This window comes from Capsicum annuum, chromosome 4 (assembly GCF_002878395.1).
Source record: "Capsicum annuum cultivar UCD-10X-F1 chromosome 4, UCD10Xv1.1, whole genome shotgun sequence".
In the NCBI taxonomy this organism is placed as follows: Eukaryota; Viridiplantae; Streptophyta; class Magnoliopsida; order Solanales; family Solanaceae; genus Capsicum; species Capsicum annuum.
In genome coordinates this window covers 62,657,688-62,684,721 of record NC_061114.1, presented here as the reverse complement: position 1 = coordinate 62,684,721, position 27,034 = coordinate 62,657,688, and the positions used below count along the sequence as shown (strand labels likewise).

The following is a 27,034-nucleotide window of genomic DNA, read 5'->3' as shown; positions in this document are numbered from 1 at the left end:
AACATTTATATTCGTCAATGTTTTAATAGTGATATTCATTACTCAATCAACGAGTAATTTTCTAATTAAGTCTTTTTATCAAACAAATAGTATCATTTGTGACCAACTATATTTATCTATTTATGTAATTATAATGATTAGTAACATATATATTTTGCTTAATGATTTAAATTTTTTAACCAAAAAAAAGTTTTTTAGAGCACAAATTAATATTCATTCATGAAAATATTATATATATATATATATATATATATTAAAATATATATTAATTTTAATTTGAATCATTTTAGAAATAAAAATTAATAATAATCAACTCTATATATTGTTAACAACTTTAAGGGCATTTCAGACATTTTGACAAAAAAAGTGCTTAAAAGCACTTGTTTACCAGACATAACTTTTTTTCAGTTTCAGCACTTTAATTCAAACACTTAACTGTCTATTTATAAAATAAGTTCACCACTTTCAAAATCACTTTTCAGTTTTTTTTTTTTTGCTTATCCAAATGGATCCATTGTAGTCATGAAAACTCGAAAGATGTGGGTGACATATGGTCAATCTCCATATGAGCTCATGAGCCCAATAATTGATAGCAGAACCAATAATTCGACAAGACGAGTACGGAGAGGGCGAAATAATGGAGCGAGGCCCCAGATTAGTGCCTTTGCCTGTCTATGATGACTGATTACTATCCTTATCGTAATTTTGGAGACATAACAAAAATCAGTGGCCTTTTGTGATCGTAAATACTTGGTTGATGTGGGTGTCGCACACAGTTAATCTCTTGATAAATTCATGAAGTAATGGGCATGTGGAACTTCATCTGAAAGGAGAGTGTTGGATTGATTTATAAAGTCCCACATTGATAACTAAAAAAACAAGAAGTTACATGAAAGTTCTAGAGATATTTTTAATGATTTGAACCTTTTGAAAAACTCATGTGGATTTAATCCGACGATGTTACATCATGTTAATAAAAGTATTTTTGGGCAAGGTTAGCCCAACAATTTGTACTTTTTGTTATTCGTCGAGTAGTTGACTACTTAATGCTATGCATTCAATATCAGGAAAAAATGGATACACATTGATACAAATTACAATTATACAAAAGACTGAAAGAACAATATACTGTACTAACTAAGAACTCGATCATTCTCTATAAATTGAAGGTACAATCAACTACTGTTAGTACGTAACGAAACATATCTTTACATGAACCAAAATCACTTTTACTTCAAGTCCAAAAATCACATTTTCTTTAAGAATAATGAACTCTGCCCTTTTTCACTTGGTTTGCTCCTATACTGCTCTCCTCCTCCATACTCTTTCATTATGCTCACCTAATTTCAGCTTCAAAAAATTTTGGAAATACTACGGATCAATTAGCATTGCTTTCCTTCAAGAAAGGAATTGTCTCCGACCCACTAACCATTACATCTTCATGGAACGAATCTGCCCATTTCTGCAATTGGATTGGATTAACTTGTGGTCGCAAACATGACCAGCGTATCATCACGATGGACCTACGGTCTAGCATATTGGTGGGTACATTGTCCCCAGCAGTAGGTAATCTAAGTTTTCTGCGCCCACTCTGGCTTGACAACATCAGTTTTACTGGATAAATCCCCCAAGAGATTGGCAAACTATCAAGATTGCAAACATTAGTTCTCAGAAATAACTCATTTTATGGTGAAATACCGAGAAATATTTCACGTTGCTCAAAATTGATCATGCTTAATTTGGGTAGGAATAAACTAAAGGGCAACATTCCTGCGGAGTTTGCATCGTTGAATAAGCTTGAGGAGATGCACGTTTTCTTCAACAATTTGTCCGGAGAGATCCCATCTTGTTTTGGCAACTTTTCTTCGATTCGATTGATCAGCCTAATAGCAAATAATTTCCATGGAACCATGCCAGATTTTCTTGGAAAACTAGGAAATTTAGAGATTCTTGAACTTACCCAAAATAATCTCTCTGGAGCCATCCCTGCATTAGTTTTCAATTTGTCATCATTGCGCAATCTTGAGTTGTCACTGAATCAACTTGAGGGACCCATTCCATCAAGCATGGGCTTCACACTTCCAAAACTAGAGGTTTTTAATCTGGGGGCAAATCAATTAACTGGAGTGCTTCCTGCATCAGTATCAAACCTGACAAATCTTCAACTTTTTGCTGTTGACACCAACAATTTCAGCGGAGAGGTCCCTAGCTTTGGAAGTTCCCAAAATTTGTATTGGCTAGGTCTTGGTGAAAATTGTCTTGGAAATGGAAAGTTAGATGGCTTGCTTTTCATGTCTTTCTCGCAAAATTGTTCCGCCCTGCAACTTCTCCAGATCGATGACAATCAATTTGGAGGAGTTATTCCGCGATACTTTGGCTATATGTCCAGCCTTTTGTACTTAACCATGTCAAGACATCTCATCCATGGAATCATTCCTGTAGAGATATCGCAACTTCGCAGCTTGCAGGAACTCTCGTTGCAGCAAAATCATCTCACTGGGGAAATTCCTGATTCTATTGGAGAATTTGAGCTGCTAAATGAGTTGCACCTCAATGAGAACCAATTGTCAGGGAAGATCCCATCTTGTATTGGAAATTTGACAATGCTGACTAAACTCAGCCTTGGGGCAAATAATTTGCATGGTTCTATACATCCAGTCTCGGAAAGATCAAGTTTCTGTCCCTCCTGAATCTCAGCAGGAATCATCTTAGCGGCGATATACCAAAAGAGATTTTGCAGCTCCCAGAGGCACTTCTACACCTAGACTTATCAAGAAACCACATCACGGGTTCACAAACAACACTATTTGCTTGAAAAACTTGGTCTATTTGCGCCTCTCCAACAACAACTTATCTGGTGAAATACCAAGCAGCTTCAACATATTGACAAGCTTAACAGAGCTCTATGTTGATAATAATTATCTCCAAGGAGCTATCCCTCCATCCTTAAGTTCTTTGACAAGTCCTGAATTCATTGATCTCTTCACACAACAAATTTGTGAGTAAGATACCTGACTTTCTTGCTAGTCTCAGATCCTTGAAGTACTTGAATTTGTCCTATAATGATTTGGAGGGCGAGTTACCATCGGATGGAGTTTTCAGAAACAAAAGTAGATTCTCAATTACTGGGAATAATAAGCTTTGCGGAAGTATTCCAGAGTCCGCAGTTTCCGGACTCGCTTTTGTTGCCTTAAGGCTTCCTCCTAAAGGGGAGAGGTTTTCCGTATATTTGGTCTAAAGCTTCTAGAGCACCGGTTTCCAAGTTACCAAAATGCCCCAAAAATAATCCAAGTTCTGGAAAATCATCTCGAATGATGATTTTGATCATAGCATTAGTTGTTGGAGGCATCGTGGGCATCATAGCAGTGGCAATCCTTCATTGGCGGTATAATAAAAAAAGAAAGCAAAGGGTTGCTGATAATCAGGGTTCGACAGTTATGGATGCAGTAATCCCCAGAGTGACTTACCAACGCCTTCAGAAAGCAACGAATGGCTTCTCTCTGGAGAATTCGATTGGTTGGGGGAACTTTAGCTCTGTATACAAAGGCATTTTAGATGAATCAGTTGATGGAATTAAGCAGATTGCTGTAAAGGTACTGAAACTTCAAATGAAAGGAGCTAGCAAGTCCTTTGTTGTATATATATAACGTATTAAATTCATTTTTCGTTAGAGATGATCTCTAATCACAAGTGCATTTAAGATTTATAGTTTATAAGTTTGTTTAGTGATCTCAATTATATTAATATGCAATAATTATAATTGATTTCACTGTTATAAATTTATATAGTATATTTTATGAATTGCTTGATAGAAGTATAAGATTTATGCAAAACTAGTGAATACTATATTCTACATTCGCCACTGCCTCTCTCTTGGGAAACTAAGCTACAAAATCTTCACACGTTAATTAGGCTACTTCATCATGTTCTAATTTTATTTTTATTGTCTCTATATTTGCTACTATTTATTTTAATAAATATCAGAAGAAAATATGATATATGTGACCTTTGGAAGTATCTACAATTGACCACATGTGAGATTTATAAATTCTTTCTCAAAGAATCAAATTCTGACCGAATGATTTCTAAATCTATTGTACGTTACCTTCAGTAATTTTATTTCCTCACGTAGCTAAACAAAATGAATGGAGATCTCTAGCTAGTTGGTTGAAATTTCTACGCCATAAAAGTTATTTTTACAAGAATTGTTGTCTTAACGCCAAACAATTAACCCAACATCACTAAATTAAAAAGGTTTACACCTTGTCATTGTTGGGTTTAATCGGTGTGAATGGAAAATGGAGGGACACAACCTTTGAGCAAAAGACATATTGTTTTGGAAAAGATGTGACTATTCAGATAGTTGTGTTTATTCAGAAAAAGACACAATGTTTGAATGAATAGACATGACTCATTCAAAGGATACACCTTTTAAGTGAACCATTGCCACCTTTTAGAAGAGACATCTGATGGCTATATAAACCTGCTTTCATCCACAGGTTTAGATATGAATGAAAATTTTTCTGAAATAAAAACTCTTCTTTTCTTCAAAACATTCTTTGTGATCAATCAAATCGTTGAGTGAGTTCGACAAATCCAATTATTTGAGGTACCAGTATAGTTGGATTGAAAGTCATTTTATCCTGGGAGGAAGATTCCAAAACCTTGGGTACAGTGAGGGGAATTATTCCTTAAGGACACTCCGTGAAGTCGAGGGACTTGACTTTATATTTCCGTTTCATCTTAATTTCTGAAAAAAAATAAAACACACTTCTTAAAAAGATCACTTTGATCTTGTGTTGAGGGTGTTTTTGTACTTCATAGTGTTCTTGTTTTAAACTTGAACTAGTGTTGAAGTTGTTGTGCCTAAATACAGATTCTTGTACCCGAAAACACCATAAAATAACAATCTTAAGGAATAAAACTTGCAGAATCTATATTGCTTATTTTTGGAGATTAAAGCTTTAAGCTTTCTACTCCGTTTGAACTTAACTAGTGATTCGAAGACATAAAATCTTCGTCACAAGTTTAAGATCATTCGGTTGACGATTGGAAGTCATAAAAACTTCATCGTTAACTAGAAACAAGAAGAAGATTTAAAGTTGCTTAACTTTATAAATAGTATTCTGAAAATACTAAATTTTGTTGTCTTGTGGTGAAAGAAAAAATGACTAACAAAAGTTAAATACAAGATGTGGCTACGACTGCTGGGGCAACTAGTATTGCCTTAACAAGTCGAGCAAATGCTCCGCAACCAATTGCGCCTGCGGAGAAGCCCAGAAAATTTGCGGGTATTGACTTTAAGCGATGGCAGCAAAAGATGTTCTTTTACCTCACCACTCCATGCCTTCAAAGGTTCACTAGTGAGGATGCTCCTGAGGTGCCCGAGGAAACCTCGGACAAAGAGTATTTCATGATTGTAGAGGCTTGGAAGCACTCAGACTTCCTTTGTAGGAATTATATCTTGAGTGGTCTCCAAGACGATCTCTATAATATTTACAATGGAACTAAGACATCGAAGGAATTGTGGGGGGCACTAGAACGGAAATACAAGATAGAGGATGGAGAAATTAAGAAATTCTTTGTTGCAGGGTTCCTGGACTTTAAAATGATAGATAGCAAATCGGTTGTCTCTCATGTGCAGGAATTGCAAGTAATCATTCAAGATCTCCTAGGGGAAGGTATATCTTTAAAAAATACCTTAGTTGAACCAATTGAAAATGTTCTTAGTACTCACATAAACTGGTTTGTAGGTTTGATTGTGAATGATGCATTTCAAGTAGCAGCGATCATTGAGAAGCTACTACCTATGTGGAAAGACTTCAAAAACTACTTGAAGCACAAACGCAAGGAGATGACTGTCGAAAATCTTATTGTCCGATTGTGTATTAAAGATGATAATGAGGATGTCGAGAGAAGGTCAAAAGGTAATTCTACAATTAATGGAGCACATATTGTAGAAGATGACCAAAACAATCCTAAGAAAAGGAAGAAAGTTGAACAAGGAAGCAATCAACCCAAGAAGAAATTCAAGGGAAATTGCTTCAACTGTGGCAAGATTGGCCATAAGTTCACGGATTGTCGTGCCCCTAAGAAAGGCAAGAAAAAAGATCAAGCAAATATGATTGAGTCCAACAAAGAATGTGATGACCTATGTGCTATATTTTTAGAATGCAACTTGGTGGGGAATCCTCGCGAGTGGTGGATGGATTTTAGTGCCACCCACTATGTTTGTGCCAACAAAGAGTTGTTTTAGTCATTTTCTTCGGCTCAAGTAGAAGAAATGATCTACATAGCTAACTCCGCTACGGCTAAGGTAGAAGGAACAGGAAAAATGGGCTTGAAAATGACTTCAGGAAAGGTCTTGACACTTAACAATGTCTTGTACGTTCCGTAATTACGTAGGAACTTGATTTCCATTTCACTTCTAGACAAGAACGAATTCAAATGTGTAACTGGTTCTGGAAAAATTATAATTAGCAAAGGAGAAGTGTATGTAAGAAAAGACTATCTCACCAAAGGCCTTTATAAGATGAATGTAATGAATGTTGAAATAAATAAAAGTTCAAATTCTTCTTACTTGCTTGAGTATTATAATTTATGGCATGAACGTTTAGGCCATGTTAATTACAAAACGTTACGAAAATTGATTAACTTAAAAGTTTTGCCAAACTTTGAGTGCAATAAATCAAAATATCAAACCTGTGTGGAATCAAAGTATGCAAAGCATCCTTATAAGTCCGTTGAAAGGAATTCTAATCCTTTAGACTTAATACACACTGACATTTGTTGTATGAAATCAACACCATCACATGATGGAAAAAAGTATTTCATAACTTTTATTGATGATTGCACTAGATATTGTTATGTCTACTTGCTAAATAGTAAGGATGAAGCAATAGATACATTTAGGCAATACAAAACTGAAGTAAAAAATTAGTTAGAGGAAAAAAACAAAAATGATAAGAAGTGATAGGAGCGGAGAATATGAATCTCCCTTCGCCGAAATATGTGTAGAGAATGAAATTGTCCATCAAACTACGGCCCCGTATTCACCTCAACCTAACGGAATTGCGGAAAGAAAAAATCAAACTTTGAAGAAAATGATGAATACCTTGCTTATAAGTTTTGGTTTACCACAAAACTTGTAGGGGGAGACAGACTATCCTTATAGCCATTCGTATACTCAATAGGGTTTTCCATAGTAAGACACAATCAATTCCTTATGAAAAATGAAAAGGAAGGAAACCCAACTTGAAATATTTCAAAGTGTGGGGGTGTCTAGCAAAGGTCCAAGTTTCTATGCCTAAGAGGGTTAAGATAGGACCTAAGACTGTGGACTGCGTGTTCATAGGATATGCTAAAAGCAGTAAAGCATGTTGGTTTTTGGTTCATAAATCCGAACATCCAGATATAAATAAAAATACAGTAATTGAATCAGATAATGCTGAATTCTTTGAAAACATTTACCTGTATAAAACTAGACATGAACAGTCTAGTGGAGGGTCTAAACGACCTCGAGATGAACAAAGTAAGAATGTACATAATGAAGAGAATCCAAGACGTAGTACACGTCAAAGAACTTTTAATACATTTGGATCAGATTTTGTAACATTTTTCTTAGAAAATGAGCCTCAAACATTTAAAGAAGCGATGTCGTCGTCAGACTCATCCTTTTGAAAAGAGGCAGTCAATAGTGAGATTGATTCAATCTTAAGCAACCATACGTGGGAATTGGTTGATCTTCCTGCAGGAAATAAACCTTTAGGGTCTAAATGGATCTTCAAAAGAAAAATGAAAGCGTATGGTACTATTGACAAATACAAGGCAAGACTTGTAGTAAAAGGCTTCAAGCAAAAAAAACCCTTGATTACTTTGATACATACTCACCAGTAACAAGGATAACATCGATTTAAATGTTAATTGCCTTGACGATAGTAGATGGTCTTGAAATCCATCAAATGGATGTGAAAACCGCATTCCTAAATAGAGAATTGGAGAAAGAAATTTACATGGAACAACCTCAGGGTTTTGTTATTCCAGGAAAGGAGAATAAGGTGTGTAAACTTATTAAGTCGTTGTATAGACTAAAGCAAGCACCTAAACAATGGCATGCGAAGTTTGACCAAACCATGTTGACAAACGGGTTCAAGATAAATGAATGTGATAAATGTGTTTACATTAAAGACACTCCGAATCACCAATTCATTGTTTGTTTATATGTGGATGATATGTTGATCATCAGTAGAGACATTTCAGACATAAATGCAACGAAACGAATGCTCGAAATCAAGTTCGATATGAAAGACCTTGGATTTACAGATGTGATCTTAGGTATAAAAATCCATAGAACTCCATAAGGTTGGCATTGTCATAGTCTCATTATATCAAAAAGGTACTTGACAAATTCAAGTATATGGAATTCGGTATTGCCAAGACTCCTTTAGATGTGAGCTTTGCACTTCGAAAGAATGAAGGTAAAATTGACTCACAATTGGAGCACGCAAGAGTATTGAGATTTTAATGTATATAATGAATTGTACACGACTAGATATAGCATGCGCTATTAGTAAATTGAGTCGGTACACAAGTAATCCCAACAAAACTCATTGGATGGCAATGAAAAAAGTTTTGGAGTATCTTAAATACACTCAAGACTACGCCTTGCATTATAATAAATATCCTGTGGTACGTGAAGGATATACTGATATAAATCAGATCACCAGATCGAATGAAGTAAATTCCGCAAGTGGATATGTATTTACTATCGGTGGAGGAGCAGTCTTTTAAAAATCATCCAAACAGACTTGTATTGCTCGCTCTACAATGGAATCTAAATTTATTGCATTGGATAAAGCAGGTAAGAAGCAGAATGGCTCCAGAATTTCTTGGAAGATATTCCTTATTTGCCCAAACCAGTGGCACCAGTATGTATACACTGTGATATCCAAGCGGCAATAGGTAGGGCAGGGAGCATGATGTACAATGGTAAATCTCATCACATACGATGAAGACATAATACCATTAGGGAACTTCTCTCTAGTGAAATTATCACTATTGACTATGTGAAGTTAAAGGATAATGTGTCAGATCCACTTACAAAAGGCCTATCTAGAGAAGGAGTGGAAAGGACATCCAAGGAAATGGGTTTAAGGCCTAGGACAAGTCAGCATGGCGGTAACTCTACCTAGCAGACTGGAGATCCCAAGAGCTAGGTTTAAGAAGATCAAACAAAGTTGTGTCTGACAGGTTCAACATTGTCAATTACCCAACCCATTCTCATGATGTAGACAATGTTTAGTAAACAAGGATAAGACTTAAGGTGAAAAGTTTTTTAATGATTATCTAAATTTGGTAGATTTTACCAAATAGTTTAATCTATAGGATTGAATGTTTAGAAATTACCTATGTGAGGGAGAAGTGAAAGCCGCTTCAAGGAAAATGTTAGTAAAGACCTATTCTCTAAGCTCTCATAAAATCGGGACGTGTTCATGGCTGAAAAGAACAAAACCATGAGATCCCTAAATAGTAAAAGGCAGGTTGTGTGACATGTGTTGTCTAGGTGTACATTAAAGCTCGATGGTTCAAAGATATCAAATCTACTAATTTACTGAGTGTATCCGATGCATGTTCACTACGAAAAGTTCAAAGGGAAACCCACTTATCCAGATGCAATCAGTCTTTTCTTGATGATCACATACTTGTCCGTAAAGTTTTACAAAGAATATCTATTCCCTATTCATATGGGGAATTGTTGGGTTTAATTGGTGTGAATGAAAAATTAAGGGACACAACCTTTGAGAAAAAGACATATTGTTTTGGAAAAGGTGTGACTGTTCAAATAGTTGTGTCTATTCAGAAAAACACACAATATTTTGAATGAACATACATGACTCTTCCAAAGGATACACCTTTTAAGTGAACCATTGCCACCTTTCAGAAGAGGCATCTGATGGCCATATAAACCTAATTTCATCCACAAGTTTATATATGAATAAAAAATTTTCTGAAATAAAAACTCTTCTTGTCTTCAAAACATTCTTTAGTATCAATCAAATCATTTAGTGAGTTCGACGAATCCAATTATTTGAGGTACCACTATAGTTGGATTGAAAGTTATTTTATCCTGGGAGGAAGATTCCAAAACCTTGGGTACAGTGAGGGAAATTATTCCTTAAGGACACTCTGTGAATTCGAGGGACTTGACTTTATATTTCTGTTTCATCTTAATTTCTGAAAAAAATAAAATACACTTCTTAGAAAGATTACTTTGATCTTGTGTTGAGAGTGTTTTTGTACTTCATAGTGTTCTTGTTTTAAACTTGAACTAGTGTTGAAGTTGTTGTGCCTAAATACAGATTCTTGTACCCGAAATCACCATAAAATAACAGTCATAAATATAAATTGCGTTCAGAGTAAGGTAATCTCATAACTTGTCGACCCAAAAATGAATCTTTTTCTGTAAAAGGATGATGATGATGTGTGTATATATATAACATAAGACTTTTTTATTTATTAGGTTACTTTTACATACTATAGCAGAAAACCTATCAATTTTTCAAGATTACATAATTTGTAAGGCATAATTTATATTGTCTTCAGAATTGCTCAGTTACTATTAGGGGCACAAAGAATCAGCAAAAGAGACCTAAGGACTTTTTAAAGTCACAAGAAATAAATGTCAAAAAATCCCCCAAAGCGCATTGCGCATTACAATTAGGGAATTGTGCTTGTTTGTTAGAAATGTGGTTTAATTGAATTTGTATGAGTTCAATGACATGCTTCTTAGCTTAACTTGTTAGATTTGATGCAGTTAAATATTATGAAACCAATTAATAAAAGACGAGCTAAAGATAATAAAATAAATAAAGTCGTATGAAGCATAAGAACTTGATAATATATTGTATCCATTATTGTATGAAAATTTTGTCTTTCTATTCGAGGATGATTCAATAAATAAATAAAGGCAAAAACTTAAAGAAAACTTATAGCACAAGAATAATAATATATTGATGTTGTATACCTGGGAATCAGAATAGTCTGTAAGTAACAGAAAAGTTTATTTATAGGATACAAAATGAGGCATTAGCCAATTGGAAGACTTCAATCAAACTCTAAAGTATCTCGACCAATGGTTACTAACCACATGGAAAAACCATTAGTGGTAGAAGCTAATATTCCTCTATTGCATTTACACTATTTGTATGATTATATCTGGTGTATCTGTCCTTTTTATCCTTTTATCTATGTCATCGGACACGAGTCCTTTCCTTGTTCATCGGGACCAACGAGCTCTTGACTTGCCCCCAATAATAATCATTCTCATATCATCGAAACCTCTTCATGGAAGTTTCATGATTTAGAAATTGAGGTTATGATAGAACCTATTCTAATCCATCTTTAGTAGGTAAGTCAAATTATACAACAGATAAGTAATGCAAATTAGGCAAGAAAAGAAGTATACGAGATTCTAGGCATAAAAAATTTGTTGAACTCTACAAGATGAGCCAGATCTTGCTAGGGTTCTTGGAGGCTACTCTACCCTAAACCCTATATTGAAAGCTACTCTATCTATATTCTAAATTATGCGTATTAAAGGGTAGCATGTTTTCTTAAAGAACCATCTCAAATATTACGTAAGCTCATGGAATATCACAAAGAGATCATGACTCTCTTCTTGATAATCAAATACACCAGGAAGAAGCGAAAAACCCACCCTTCACGGAGGGCAAATTCAAATCATCTTATATTTTAGAAATACGCTATTAACAACCCTCAAATTATGAAGAAAATCTAGAGAAAAGAAATAAAGGAGAGATAAAATTACACCGACATATTTATAAATAAAATATTCTTATTTTTATTCATTTTTATTTATGGTTGAAGTTTATTTTTTATGAATTAAAATTTGTTACAAACAAATTGAAACACATAGTGAGACCAAATCTGTCCTTCAGATCCTCTCTCACAAATTAGATCTGTAACAAAATTTGTTACAAATAAATTGAAACACACAGAGACCAAATTTGTCATTATCTCTTCTCTCATAAATTAGCTCTATAAATCTGGAATCACAAAATGACAAAGATGGAAATTGCTTCAAGCCTCATCTTTGAGTTTCATTAAGTCTAAAATCTGACAAGTGTTTAAGTAGGGGGCATTTGTAAACATTAAAGATTTGTGGGACTTTACAAGATGAGCCCAATGCTGTTAGGGTTCTTGGAGGCTACTCTACTCTAAATCCTAACTTGGAGGCTACTCTACATAAACCCTAAATTACGTCTATTTGAAGGGTAGCATGTTTCCTTGAAGAACCACCTCGAATATTTCAAAAACTCATGGAATATCATAAGGAGACAAGACTCTCTCTCCTTGATAATCAACTACATTAGGAAGAAGCAAAAACCAACCTTTCATGGAGATCAAATTTATACTATTAATGATCCTCAAATTACGAAGAAAATCTAGAAAGAAATATTAAAGGAGGAACATAATAGCACCCATACATATATCAATAAAATAGTTTTGTTTCTTTATATTTTATTTATGGTTGAAGGTTTTATTTTTCATGAATTAAAATTTATTGCAAATAGAGCTTTCTAGAATGAAGTCAGACCATAATCATAAAAGTAGAATATCTAAAACAAATACGCCAAATCCCAAGACTTGATGTTGTAAGCATAAATAACATCTAATACAATACTGAAAATATGAATATGCATTTATGTCTCTAAAAGGCAAGTAAAGTCATAAAAGATAGAGGGAGTCTGGAACAAGGCTCCGAACGAAGAGCTTACTAGATCTTCAAATCAACTCTCACTATATGAATCAGACGTTGTGGGTCGCACTCATATTGAAACCTACACCAAAAAGATACAGAAGTAGGAGTGAGTATGATCCACTAGTATTCAGTAGGTATCATCAGCCGACTGAGCAAAACAAAAAATTAAACACATAAAGAATACTATGAGCACGCTTTTATCAGCATACAAAAAGTCTTCTAAAGAATAGCTCACACCGCATCTCATAACAATTCTACAAGTATAATATTAATATAAAAATAAATACAAATGAATATATAAGAATAATATAAACATACAACACAACATATCACATGACCTCCTATACAACTTTCTAGCTAAAGCTTTAAGGAACAGATCCATGGGGGGTAGGGGGAGGGGTCACAACCTCAATCAATATTGTGGGAAAAATACTTCAATCAAAGTTATTAAAAAGTGTTTCAATCAACTTTGCCAACAAAGACCTCGACCAAGGATTTTACAAAATATTTTTCTTCTTTCAAAATCATTGTCTCTCAATAATACCAATCTCATAAATATGAGTGAATAAAATAAGACATATGCTCATAACCAAATCAGTATGAAGATAATAATCAATTCAATAATAGTATGAATGAGCTCAAAATCTACTCAATATGTCAATATTTCATGATATAAGCCTTTGTATGGAATTATTGAAATAAATAGTGAGGTAAGACATCAAAATATTAATCCAAGACCTTCTCTCGAGCATCACTATATCAAAGAGGCATGTAATGCTCAAATAAAGCCTATGATGTCAATCTATGGTGTAATACCCCGTATGATCCTAAGGTCATTTCCAACTGTTAGTCATATGTTTAAGAGGTCCAAGGCATAAATTTACACTAAGTATAAGGGACTTAACCATTTTAAGACCCCAAGAATTCAAGGATTTTATTTTTCGCCTTCCTAAATTGGAAACATTGATTTATGAGTTGAAATATGCTTAGGGATGTTAAAAGGGCCATCCGAGAAAGTTTTGGAATTTTTGGAAGAGGTTCAGGGTGATTTTGGACCTCAAAGGCAGTAACTGAAACATCCTGGGTTTTGGCCCTTAGAAATTTCCTGAGATTTGAGCTCGCTGTCCTGTTGATGACTTAACCATACAATTCGTATGGTTTAGGTATGGGTTAGGTAACCCTAGTTATTGGGTGCCTAGTGGATGGTGGTTGGGTTTAGGTCTTTGTAATGACTTGGTGGTATGGGTCATTCACAGTGGTGACGGACCGTTAGGATGGTCCTTAATCAAATAAGAAACTTAGTGACTTAACTTGTCTCTAAGTATGAGTGGCTCACTAGGAGTCGTAGGGATAAGTTATGAGTGGTAGGGTTGAGACGTATGTTGCCAAGTAACTTATCCCTTAGATTTTATCTTAGGTACGACTAGACTATATGAGTCGTATGGTCAGGTAATGAGTGGGTTCATGGAGTTGCATGGTGGACAGTGTATGGGTGTCCAACTCACTGTCTTGGTGATGACTCAATAGTATGAGTCATATATTGTGGTCAAGAGTCCGGAGGTCTACTCGTAACCACCTACCGTCTTTTACAGTTTTAAGCTGGGGGCACTTTGGATATTTCTTACATAAAACCCTTAAGACCCCACGTCCCTATAAAACTTTTTGGCCATTCATTCCACACTTTATAAGATTAAACATCCTCTTTACTCTCTCAAAATCCTCTCAAGAAAAATTAGCTAGGGTTTCTCCAAAGTGGTTATTTAAGGGCTGAAGGATCAATTTCTCTTTGTGAATCTTTGTAATTCAGGCATGTGACTCTCCCCTCATTGTTAATTTACTAAAGAAATATATTTTAATGTATGGTTTTCATGGTATTATTATGGTTTTGAAATAAAGGTTGTTTTTTTATGTTTATGGTTTATTAATGTTCCTCATGGTTTACTTATGGTTTTTCATATTTTAATTATGGTTTTCCAAATGTGGGTGCATGGGAATGGTGATTTAGTTGAGGGGTCATGGTTGATCCCCACATTTGATGATTTTGGCTTTGATAATGGCATGCCCTCAACCTGTTTGTGAAATTGTCATTAAGAATGATTTTTGTCACATAGTTTGATTATCCTTGGAAACTTTTCATTGCAAAAATGGTTAAACAAACATGAATTGGTTTTGGTTGGTTTCATATGGTTTTGGAAAGGCCTTGATGGCCTTGGTTTTATTATAAATAGTTTTGGTTAATTGGAAATAATGGAGTCTAATTTGGGTTAATGGTTTATTTGGCATAAGGTAATAGACTTACAAACTCTAATTTTGGCATGATGATACCAATGGTTGATGACTAATTAAAATACTCCTTGGTAAAGATTTAGAATGAGTAAATGATTTAATACGGGCTTAATAAGGGTTAAGTAGCAAATCCATGGAAGGTAGGGGTCTCGGAGGGACTGAAACTGGAAATTCATATTTGCCGATGTGAGGGTGGTCTTGGTGACCATGTTCATGATGTCATACTTTATATTTTTGAGATACATCTCAGGTTCTTTTCTCCAATCGTACGACTAACACATGCTGGAGCCTTTTCAGTAGGGGGTGCTAAACCCATATATCCCATGGGTGGTTAAGGACAGACAAGATACACAACCCAGGTTAAAGATTTAAATGCATGTTAATCCTTGTTCCCAATCCCATCATGATATTATATATATGTATACATGTGATTGTATATGGTTTAATTTGGTTTTGAATGATGACATTATTTTATATTTATCCCTAAGTTACATGCTAGCGTTTACCTTGTTAACCGTCTATGGGTGCTGTATCCCCATACAAAGTAGGATCGGCCATACTACCATTCCTCATGCTCAATGACTTAGATTTAGGGATAACGTTGAGTCAGATTAAAGTAGTGAGCTTTCATGCTCCGAAAGACTCTATTCCATGCTATGGACTTCTTTTTATTATTATTATTTCTTGGGTTTTGGTTTTGTCTATATTCGGGGGCATGTCCCGATCAGATGTTCTTTGATTCTAGTTAGAGGTTTTGTCTAATTACTTTAGGCATGGGCGGTGTCGGTATTAGTGTTAGCCTTGGTATTGGTATTGACATTAAGATTGGAAATGAATGGTTGATTGGTTATTATTTTTGACTTTGGTTTTAAGCTTGCTTTATTGTCTTTGGATTATTATTTTTTTATCTTGTTATATGCTCAAAATCCTTTTGATAGAGGGAGTAGGCCGGTTATAATTAGGTATTGGTGGTGGTCTCCAGTCCTGTTTGAACTTGAGATACCCGACATGACTAGGCCCTGATTTGGATCGTGTTTGATTGGTATTAGAGCCCTAGGTTCATGGTGAATTAGGAGTACACAAAGCCATGTCGAGTAGAGTCTCTTATAAGGGTATGTAGCGCGCCACACTCATAAGGAAGAGAGGCTACGAGGCATTTAGAAATGTTTCTCTTTCTTGTGTTCTATTTTTGAGCTATAGAGTCTAAGGTCCTAAAATTTTCTCAAATATTCTTTTGTTCTCTTTTTAGATTATATCTCCCTGATGATCTAAAGTTTGTGGAAATTTCTATATCCAACCTGAGGACAATGTTGATGGGATTCGTCCTGCTTATGGGGTCCAAACTCGGTCTAGAGGTCCTGATCCTGATTACTCTCCCTAAGTTCTACTGGTTCTCTCCAGTTATTCTAGAGCTCCTCAGGCTAATATGACAAATACTGAGTTTTGTCAGTCTATTCATATGTTGGCATAATTGTAGCTTCTCAGGCCTAGCGTGGTGCTGCTGTTACTCTATTTTCTGAGATCATTAGGGTTGGCCAGTTTATGAGGTTAAATTCTCTAACCTTTATTGGTGTTAAGGTTGAGGAGGATCCTTAAGGTTTTATTGATAAATTAGAGAAAATTTTCCATGTTATACATGCTACTAACGTGAAGCATATGGAATTTGCTGTCTAACAACTAAAAGATGTAGCATACAAATGGTATAGGGAATGAGAACAATCTAGGGTTGACGCTACTGAGTCAACCCTGTGGGATGATTTCTTTAGTGCTTTTCTAGACTGCTTCTTTTCTCTGGATTTAAGGGAGGCAACGATGGAAGAGTTTGTTAACCTAAAGTAAGGCAAGATGTTTGTTAAAGAATATGTCTTGAAGTTTCACTATCTGTTTCAGTATGCTTTGGAGTTGGTTTCTAGCATGAGGGCCAGAATATGGAAGTTTACTTTTGGGTTATCCTGAGACTTGATTTTTGAGAGTAAGGCTACCTTGTTGAATAATGACATAAATATCTCTAGGTTGGTGGTGTACATGCAACAGGTTGAGGAAGAAACAAAGTAGGCTGAGATAGGGGAAAGACAGAGTAAGAACTTTAGATTTTCTAAGTAGGGTGGTGGCGAACAGCAGAGTGGCAGGGATAGTGGAAAGTGGTCCAAGACAAAGTGGGGAAGTTCTAGGTCTTACTCGATGGCTAGTGCTCCCTACCTAAAGCCATCGGGTAACAAATATTTTTATGGTAGCAATAATTATAGGGCACATGGTGCCTAATCTCAGGCTAGTGATGCCCAATCAGCTCCATCATATCCTCCATGCAAATTTTATGGATGATTGAATCAGGGTTATGGTGATGAAGTAAAGGATAAGTTCTTTAACTATTGTCATCCTGGGCACATGATTAGAAACTGTCCAATGGCCATGGTTGATTCTGAGGCAAACAAAGTTTTGATTACTTATTCAATAGCTCCGGCACCAAAGGGTGCATCATCTGGATTCGACAGTGGTCAAAATTTACTCTATGCTCTCACTACCCATTAATAGTCTGAGGCATCACCTGATATCGGTACTGCTATGTTAAAACTCTTTTCTCATGATGTGTACTATTTGCTTGATTTGGGTTCCACTCTTTTTTATGTGATCCCATTTGTGGCTGTGTATCCTGGCTTTGATCCCTAGTGTATTTCAAACCCTTTTTCTATGTTTACCTTGGTGGTGACTCTGTGGTGGCTAGAAGAGTCTATAGAGGTTTTGTGGCATCTGTGGGTAGCCGGGAGACTTTGATGAATCTGTTAAATTAGACATGGTTGATTTCAATATTATTTAAGGATGGATTAGTTGCACTCGTGCTATGCTTCTCTAGACTATCAAACCCATAAGGTCATTTTTAAATTTCTAAATAAGCTAGTTATTGTGTGGGAGAGAGGTTCCCTTGCTCCTAAGTAGAGGTTCATATCCTATCTTAGAGCTTGGAGATTAATTTTTAATGGGTGTGTCTATCGTTTAGTTTGGGTTAAAGATTTTAACTCCAAAGGCCTTTCTTTATATTCTATCCCGGTGGTGAATAAATTTCCTAAGGTCTTCCCTGATGGTGTCCCTCCCGATAGAAAGATTGATTTTGGGATATATCTTGTCTCAGAAACTCATCTTATTTTTATTCCCCCGTATAGAATGGCTTTAGTCGAGTTGAAGGATCTTAAGAAGCAACTAAAGGATCTTTTAGATAAGGGTTTCATCCATTCTAGTGTATTTTCGTGAGCTGCATCGGTGTTATTCATTAATAAGAAGGATGGTTCCCTTCGGATGTGTATTGATTAATGACAACTGAATAAGGTAATGATAAAGAATAAGTACCCTCTTCTGAGGATAACTGATTTACTTGACCAACTTCAGGGTGCTAAGTTTTTCTCCAAGATTGATCTCCGATCTGGGTACTATCAACTAAATATTAGGAAGGTGGATATTCCGAATACTTTATTTCGTACCCTATATAGGCATTTTGAGTTTTTGTTTATATTCTTTAGGTTGACCAATGCCTCGACGACATTCATAGATTTAGTGACTAGAGTCTTTCATTAGTTTCTAGATTTATTCTTTATTGTATTCATAGATGATGTTCTGGCGTATTTAAAGAGTGAGGTAGATTATGCCGATCACCCCCGTATTGTGTTGCAGAGCCTAAAAGATCAATAATTGTATGCCAAATTTTTGAAATGTGAATTTTAGTTGAACGTTGTCCCTTTTTGGGGTCATGTCATTTCTAGTGAAGGGATCATGGTGGATCCGCAGAAAGTTGAAGTGGTTAAGAAATGTCCTAGACCCATGACTCCAACCTATATTTGGAGTTTCTTTGGTTTAGCTGATTACTACAGGTGGTTTGCTGAGAGCTTTTCGACTATGGCTGCCCCATTAACTATGTTAGTTAAGGAAAGGTAAAGTTCTTATAGTCTGATGCTTTAGAGGGTAGATTTGAGAAGATGAAGGATAAGCTGACTTCATCACTAGTCTTGACCTTGCCTGAAGTCAAAGATAGGTTTGTGGATTATTATGATGTATCCCGTGTGGGGCTTGGTTGCGTCTTGATGGAGCATAGCAAAGTGATAGCTTATGACTCTAGACAATTGAAGGTAAATGAGAAGAATTATCTAAATCATGACTTGGAAGTGCTGGTCATGGTATTCGCATTGAAAATATGTCATCACTATTTGTATGGAGTACATGTGGATATATTTTCAGATCATAAGAGCCTGCAATATGTATTTACTTAGAAAGAAATGATCCTTAGGCAAATGAGATAGCTTGAGCTACTCAAGGATTATGACATGAGTCTTCACTACTATCCAGGTAAAGCTAAAGTGGTTACTGATAATTTTAGCAGGTTATCCATATAGAGTCCAGCTCATGTGGATGAGAAAAAGCAGGAATTAGTGAAAGATGTTCACTGTTTGGCTAAACTTAGAGTTTCCCTCGTATACTTTAAGGATGGTGCTGTATTTGTTCAGGAGGTGGCAAAGTCATCCCTGGGTGGTGAGGTAAAGAAGAAGCAAGTGTTAGATCCTATCTCAATAAGGATCAAGGGTGAAGTAGATGGGCAGAAAGTAATAGCTTTTGAGATTAGTGGTAATGGTACCTTATTGTACCAGGGGAGATTGTACGTTCCAGATGTGGATGGATTGAGAGAGAGGATCTTGGCCGAGGCGCATGAGTCATGCTATGCTGTTCATCCTGGTTCGACAAAAATGTATCATGACCTTAAGAAAATGTATTGGTGGAATAATATGAAGCGGGATGTGGCTTATTTTATGGCTAGGTGCATGGTGTGCCAATAAGTGAAAGTTGAGCACATGAGGCCTGAAGAGTTGTATCAATAGATTAAGCTACCTGTGTGGACGTAGGAAGTGATCAACAAGGGTTTCGTTACCAGCATTTCTCGGTCTTAAAATCAGTTCGATTTGATTTGGGTCATCATGGATTGTATCACTCAGTCCATTCACTTCTTGCTAGTGACCAACTTTTTGATAGAGGATTATGCGAGGTTGTATCTCCAAGAGATTGTGAAGTTGTATGGGGTGCCTGTTTTTATCATCTAGGATTGTGGTATGCAATTTTCATGTCACTTTTGGCAGTTGTTCCAGAAAGGTTTAGGGACCAAGGTAAGTCTTAGTACTATTTTCCACCCGCAGTTGGATGGGCAAGCAAAAAGGACTATTCATACACCGAAAGATATATTTAGAGCTTGCATAATTTACAATGATAGTAGTAGGGTTAAACATTTTCATCTTATAGAGTTTGCATATAATAGTAGCTTCCACTCTAGCATTGGGATGGCTACGTTTGTGGCCTTGTATAGTAGGAGGTATAGGTCTCCAATTGGGTGGTTCGAGTTCTATGAAGCAGAGATGTTTGGTTTAGAATTAGTTCATCAAGCCATGGAGAAGGTGAAGGTGATTTGGGATAGGCTTAAAGCCGCCTAAAATTTTCATAAGTCCTATGTAGATGCGAGGCATAAAAAATTAGAGTTTGAGGTTGGGGGTAAGGTGTTCTTGAAGGTGTCTCCCATAAAGGTATTGATGCGATTTGGGAAGAAGGGAAAGAATAGTCCCCAGTATGTTGGTCTGTATTTTATTTTGAAAAGAGTTTTCAATGTTGCATATAATTTAGATTTGCCTCCTAGTTTGAGTCCATTCACCCGGTGTTCCATGTTTCTATGTCTAGGATGTGTATGGGTAATCCATCACAAATTGTACCTATCACGGATATTGGTATTTCGGATTCCTTGTCTTATGAAGAGGTTCTTGTGAAGGTTTTGGATCGACAGGTTCATCGGTTGCGGACCAAGGATGTTGCTTCAATAAAGGTTCTATGGAGGAACCACAAGATGGAAGAGGATACTTGGGACGCTGAAGAGGACTTGAAGTGCAATTATCTATTCCTATTTCTCATTCTGAAAAATCGTGCTGAAGGTATATTTTGTTCTTAACATGTTTGTTTTATGTATTTGTTAAAGGTGGATTGTCACTTCCTTGGTAATATTTTTTCTATCTTAAAGGTAAAAGTAGAGATGTTTGGCGATTAAATCATGCCAGTCACTGCCTTGTCTCATTATTCGAGGACGAATGATCCAAGTGGGGGAGAACTAAAACACCCTGGTTTTGGCCCTTGGAAATTTCTTGACCTCTGAGCTAGCTGTCCTGTTGATGACTTAACCATACGAGTCGTATAGTGTGGGTACAGGCCAGGTGACCCTAGTCTTTGGTTGCCTAGTGGATGGTGGTTGAGTTTCGGTCTTGGTAACGACTTGGTGGTATGGGTCATTAGCAATGGTGAAGGGTCGTTAGGATGGTCCTTAATCAAATTAGGTACTTAGTGACTTGACTTGTCTCTTAGTACGAGTGGCTCACTAAGAGCTGTAGGCATAGGTTATGAATGGTAGGGTTGAGTCGTACTTTTCTAGTGTCTAATCCCTTGGATTGTATCTTGGGTACGACTAGACCAGATGAGTCGTATGGTTTAGTAATGAGTGGGTTCATGGAATAATATGGTGGATAGTCTATAGGTGTCCAATTCACTGTTTTTGTGATGACTCAATGGTACGAGTCATATATTGTGGTCACGAGTCAAGGGGTCAACTCGTAACCACGTGCGGTCTTTTTACAGTTTTAAGCTATGGGTACTTTGGACATTTCCAACATAAAACACTTAAGACCCCACGTCCCTATAACACTTTTGGTCATTCATTCCACACTTTACAAGATTAAACATCCTCTTTACTCTCTCAAAATCCTATCAAGGAAAATTGTCTAGGGTTTCTCTAAAGTGGTCATATAAGGGCTTAAGGATAAATTTCTCTCCATGAATTGATGTAATTCAGACATATGACTCTCCCCTCATTGTAATTTTACTAAAGGCATATGTTTTGAAATAAGGTTGGGTTTTTTGGATGTTTATGGTTGATTAATGTTACTCAAGATTTTCTTATGGTCTTTCATGTTTTAGTTATGATTTTCAATATGTGGGTGCCTAGGAATGGTGATTTAATTGAGGGGTAATGGTTGAGCCCCAAATTTGATAATTTTGTCTTTGATAATGGAATGCCCTTAACCTGTTAGTGAAATTGTCAGTTAGAATATTTTTGCCACATCGTTTTATTATCCTTGGAAACTTTTCATTACATAAAAGGTTAAACAAACATTAATTGATTTTGGATAGTTTCATATGGTTTTAGAAAGGCCTTGGTGGCCATGGTTTTATTATAAATGTTTTTGGTTATTTGGAAATGATGGAGTCTAATTTGGTTTAATGGTTTGTTTAGCGTAAGCTAATAAACTTGCAAGCTCTAATTTTGGTATGACGATACCAATGGTTAATTCCTAATTAAAAGACTCCTTGGTAAATGGTTAGGAATGAGTAAATGACTTAATATGGGCTTAAAGGGTGTTGAGTAGCAAAATCGTGGAAGGTGAGGGCACAAATAACTCACATTAGCCGATGTGAAGGTTGTCTTGGTGACTTTGTGCATGATGTCATACTTTATATTTTCGAGATGTACCAGTTATCTCAGGTTCTTTTCTCCTTTGTGCGGCTAACACGTACTGGGGTCCTTTCAGCAGGGGGAGCTTGTGGGTGGTCTATGACGGCCAAGATACACAGCCCAGGTTAAGGATTAAAATGCATGCTAGACCTTGTTCCCTATCCCAGTATGATATATATATATGTATACATGTGATTGCGTATGGTTATTTAATTTGGTTTTTAATGATGAAATTATTATACCTTTATCCTTGAGTTAAATGCTAGCATTTACCCTGCTAACCATGTTCGGGCCCTGTATCTCCATGCGATGCAGAAACCGACCATACTACTATTCCTCCTGCTCAGTGACTTGGATTTGGGGACAACTTTGATTCAGATTGAAGTGGTGAGCTTCCATACTCTGAAGGACTCCATTTCATGTATGAACTTCTTTTCATTATTGTTATCTCTTTGGTTTTGGTTTTGGCTATGGTCGGGGGCATGTCCCAACCGGATGTTCTTTGATTCTGGTTAGAGGCTTTGTCCGACTACTATAGGCATGGGTGGTGTTAGTATTAGAGTTAGCCTTGGTATTTGTATTAACATTGGGATTGGAAATGGATGGTTGATTGGTTGTGGTTTTAAACTTTGGTTTTAAGCTTACTTTATTGTCTTTAGATTTTTATTGTTTTATTTTGTTATATGCTTGATATCTTTCTAACAGACGGGGTAGTGCCATTACTGTTGGGTATTGGGGATAGTCTACGGTCCTTGTCGGACTTAAGATACTGGACATGACTAGGACCTGGTTTTGGTTGTGTCAGTAAGCCTCCGTGATATTGGTATGTCACGGAGGTTAGTCTCTGTATTAACCTCCATAACACGGAGGCTGTATTTCCGCAATAAGCATTATGACACAGAGGTTTTCTTCCGTGATAACCTCCATTACACGAAGGTTATATTTTCATTCTTTCTTAATTAAAAATCCAAAGGGCATGTCAGTAAGCCTCTGCAATATTGGTATGTCACGGAGGTTAGCCTCTGCATTAACCTCCATAAAATAGAGGCTGGATTTCCGCAATAAGCATTATGACACAGAGGTTAGCTTTCATGATAACCTCCATGACACGAAGGTTATATTTTCCTTCTTTCTTAATTAAAATCCAAAGGGCATTTTGGTATTTTCCCCTCTCCCCAAACACCCAAATGATGAATTTAAACCCCAAGAGGGGCATCAATTGCCCATTACTTAGCGCGCCCTATTTTTCTAGTGATAAGCAGGATTCGACCTGACCACTTTTTTCAGAATTATTTTGAAGGAATGTGAAGAGTCGCCACCTAACAACTTAAGGTACCTTAAGGCACCAGTATAGGATAACTACAAACCTATTTTGTTATTTAGTATTAGTTCACCAAAAATTCGAGTAAGGGTTCAAATTACCTCGAAAGGAAGGTGTTAGGCACCTTTTGAGGTCCACAAAGGTAGTTCCCGACCGAATTCGTAATTTACGTGGGGATTCTATGTTATAAGCAAAGGTCAATTATTTTATTAACTTAATGTTTACTAAGTGATAAAATAATTAATAAACAAACATGTTATTTGGTTATTCGTATTTGATAATTACCTATGTAGTAAACAACACAAGAATTAATTAAAGAACAATAAAAGCAAAATATAAGAATAATACAAATTATAGTAAATGAGACTACTTAAATAAACTAAATACCCCAAATAGACGAGCAAATAAAAATAAAAGAAGAATATTGAAAAGTCAAACCAAGGAAATATTTTTGGTTTCATTCGGATCAGAATCCGAACTTGTTTAATCATTATTCGACCCACTAGTTGGCAACCAGATTCTTAGAAAAGTGATAATGTCATGCGTCGTGTAATATATATTGGATATCATCACTTCCAAATGACTACCCATCCCCCCTTCCCCTACCTAGGCTTGTTGTCAAACCTAAAAGCGTTCTAAAAAGAAAGGGTAAAACTAATGCCTCTAGAATGCCTATCGTCCCACTTATCACCCAAGAGGCATTGGGCTTTGCTATTTTGGATTTGTGGTCTAAACAAACAAAGCTATGTTTCCTAGTAGGACTCATAGTGTGAAATAGATAGGACATCATGTAGCACATAATTGTCCCAAGTTAGCCTCTTGGTTATTAAAGAATGGTTAAGGTGATTAACATTCTAAGACAAGTAATGCAATTACTTGCTTTTGTTTAGTTAAGCCTATAGACATGGTATCTAGATGTCACATAATCATTTATTGATGAGATATCATTGTTAAGCCATTTAAAAACAGTGTCATAAATTTGTTAAAAATATGTTGGAGTGATACCAATTAATTATGCCAAAACATGTTACAAATTAGTGAAAGTGTTGAGTGTTAATTTTGAGAGAGAGAGATCTAGAAAACATATTCAATTGTCGAAAATAATTAATATGTTGGAAATTCCTTTTAAAAGTTAAAAAAACATTACTGGAAATTTATTTTATGTTCTGAAAATGTATTTCAATAAACTGAAAAGTCAGTTTCAGTTTTTATACGCTGGAAATCAAATTTATATGCTGGATAGTAATTTCGGATGCTGAAAATGATTCTTAGCTGCTAGAAAAAGTACATTAATGTGTTGAAAAGTGACATAAAATGCTGAAAATTAATTACAGTGTCCTAAAAATATTATTTAAAATGATGAAATACCATGTTGAATGCTGAAAATTAAAATATACTTGTTGAGAACGTTATTTAAAATGCAGAAAATGTCATTATAATATGTCCAAAACTTTGTTAAACATGCCAAAACAAGTTGTAAAATAAGTTGACATATTCAAACATATTTTAAGAAGGCAAAAGTTAATAAATCCTAAAAGCATGATTTCTAGGTGACGAAATGAATTTATTGTTGATCCTATGATAAGATTTGCCGTGATGATCACATAGCACATAAAGCACATAGACCTAAGTTCTGTTTGCCTACACGATTCATAGAGCGCATAAATCCTTGCCCCCCGAGAAGTCCCCTAATTTTATTATTACACAAATCTTTATACATGACATTATTACAGTCCACATGAATAAAATAAACTAAAAGGAATAATCCGTCTTCCCCAAATTTCCAAGGCAACTCTTCCGATCCCAAAGCATATAGTTGTACCTGTTAGACATGAACGAAATAATAAAGCCAGATAGGGACACTACAGTCATAACAACCCAAATTGAATAACTTCTATAGACATGATCTCTAGCATTACATAGGTATCACATAATATATGAAAATTACCTCGATAGAAAACTTACTTGTAAACTGCAAAGAAAATAATAATAAAAACTTTAGGCAAAGAAGTTTGAAGAAATAAGATAAAACCGAACGCCTTCTTTAAAACTCATAATGCAAAAGAATTTGTAAATATTTATTAGCTTTTTGTATAGAGAAAAATGTCACTAGTAGTCAGTAATAGCGGATGAAAAATGTGTCCTAAAGAAAAGAAAATGGGCGTTTATATAGCAAAGGGGTAGTGGACTATCCCAATAGTAAAATAAAAGAAAATATTTTGTATCCCTCAGTCAAGGGAAAATGGCTAAATCAATTACATCAGTAAATCATGGAAAATTCAATCGAAGTAAAGGGAAATGGATATTCAGAATCAATCAAAAATTTTCTCAACCTTGAATGGATAGATACCATAACTAGATGAGTAATAATCTATTCCCATATAAATTTGGCATGATGTGATGAATTTAGATAAATAAGCAAGTAAAATAATTAAAATAATGGATAGTCAATACATTTCCATATTAACATTACAGATTATCAATCACGCAGTAAATAATGACTAATCATGCTACGAATCACAAGGGTATAAAATAACTCATATAAGGAAATCAAACTAGTACTTAACTGCCATGTCCCTTATTTTGAATTTGCACATAATTCCTTTGTTTCAATGATAAGATTCATTCATAATCTACGAAAATACTAAATAGAACCAAATAATCAATAAACAATTAATAAACATTTTTTCTTTGTTAAGAAATGAGTCACATAGTCTAAAGGTTAGAATAAACATGAACTTGAATTAATTAGGTCAAGAGCATAATCAAGATTCCTACAATTTCATATCTACAAATTTATTCAATAGAAAGAGGAGTTGGAAAAGGTGGCTAAAGTAAATTAACACAAATTTATACAAAAGCAAATCTGAGATAGATCTCTAAGAATCCGTCATATATTTAAGAGTTTTCCAGCAATATTTAATCGAAAGTGGTGATAGAGGCTGCATGTGATAGAGAGGGGAGGGCGGCTCCGATTTATTGGAGGTTGCCGGTTGCATGGCTAGCAACGCTTGATGGTTGTTGGTGGTTGCGTCGCTGGTTTGTTTTGTTCTATGAGGGCGATTCGCTAGCTATGGTTGGTTTGATAGCGAAGGGGCCATTTGGTCGAACCCCCGCCGGGAAGTGA

At 35.6% G+C, this 27,034-nt stretch overlaps 1 protein-coding gene across 1 annotated transcript; it reads left to right on the top strand.

Annotated features, from left to right (window-relative positions):
- The first annotated feature begins 1,730 nt into the window (after positions 1-1,730).
- On the top strand, positions 1,731-27,034 carry LOC107869000 (probable LRR receptor-like serine/threonine-protein kinase At3g47570). Its single transcript, XM_047411571.1, has 5 exons — positions 1,731-2,673; positions 3,196-3,593; positions 19,447-19,681; positions 20,146-20,208; positions 26,838-27,034. The coding sequence occupies exons 1-5, from the start codon at positions 1,731-1,733 to the stop codon at positions 27,032-27,034; spliced, it is 1,836 nt and encodes a 611-aa protein (XP_047267527.1).

Coding starts and splice junctions, on each gene's coding strand:
- LOC107869000 (XM_047411571.1), top strand. CDS start 1,731: ATGCTTAATTTGGGTAGGAATAAACTAAAGGGCAACATTCCTGCGGAG. Junction 2,674..3,195: donor TCCAGTCTCGGAAAGATCAA/GTTTCTGTCCCT, acceptor TGTTGCCTTAAG/GCTTCCTCCTAAAGGGGAGA. Junction 19,682..20,145: donor TTTTGAGATTAGTGGTAATG/GTACCTTATTGT, acceptor TTTATCATCTAG/GATTGTGGTATGCAATTTTC.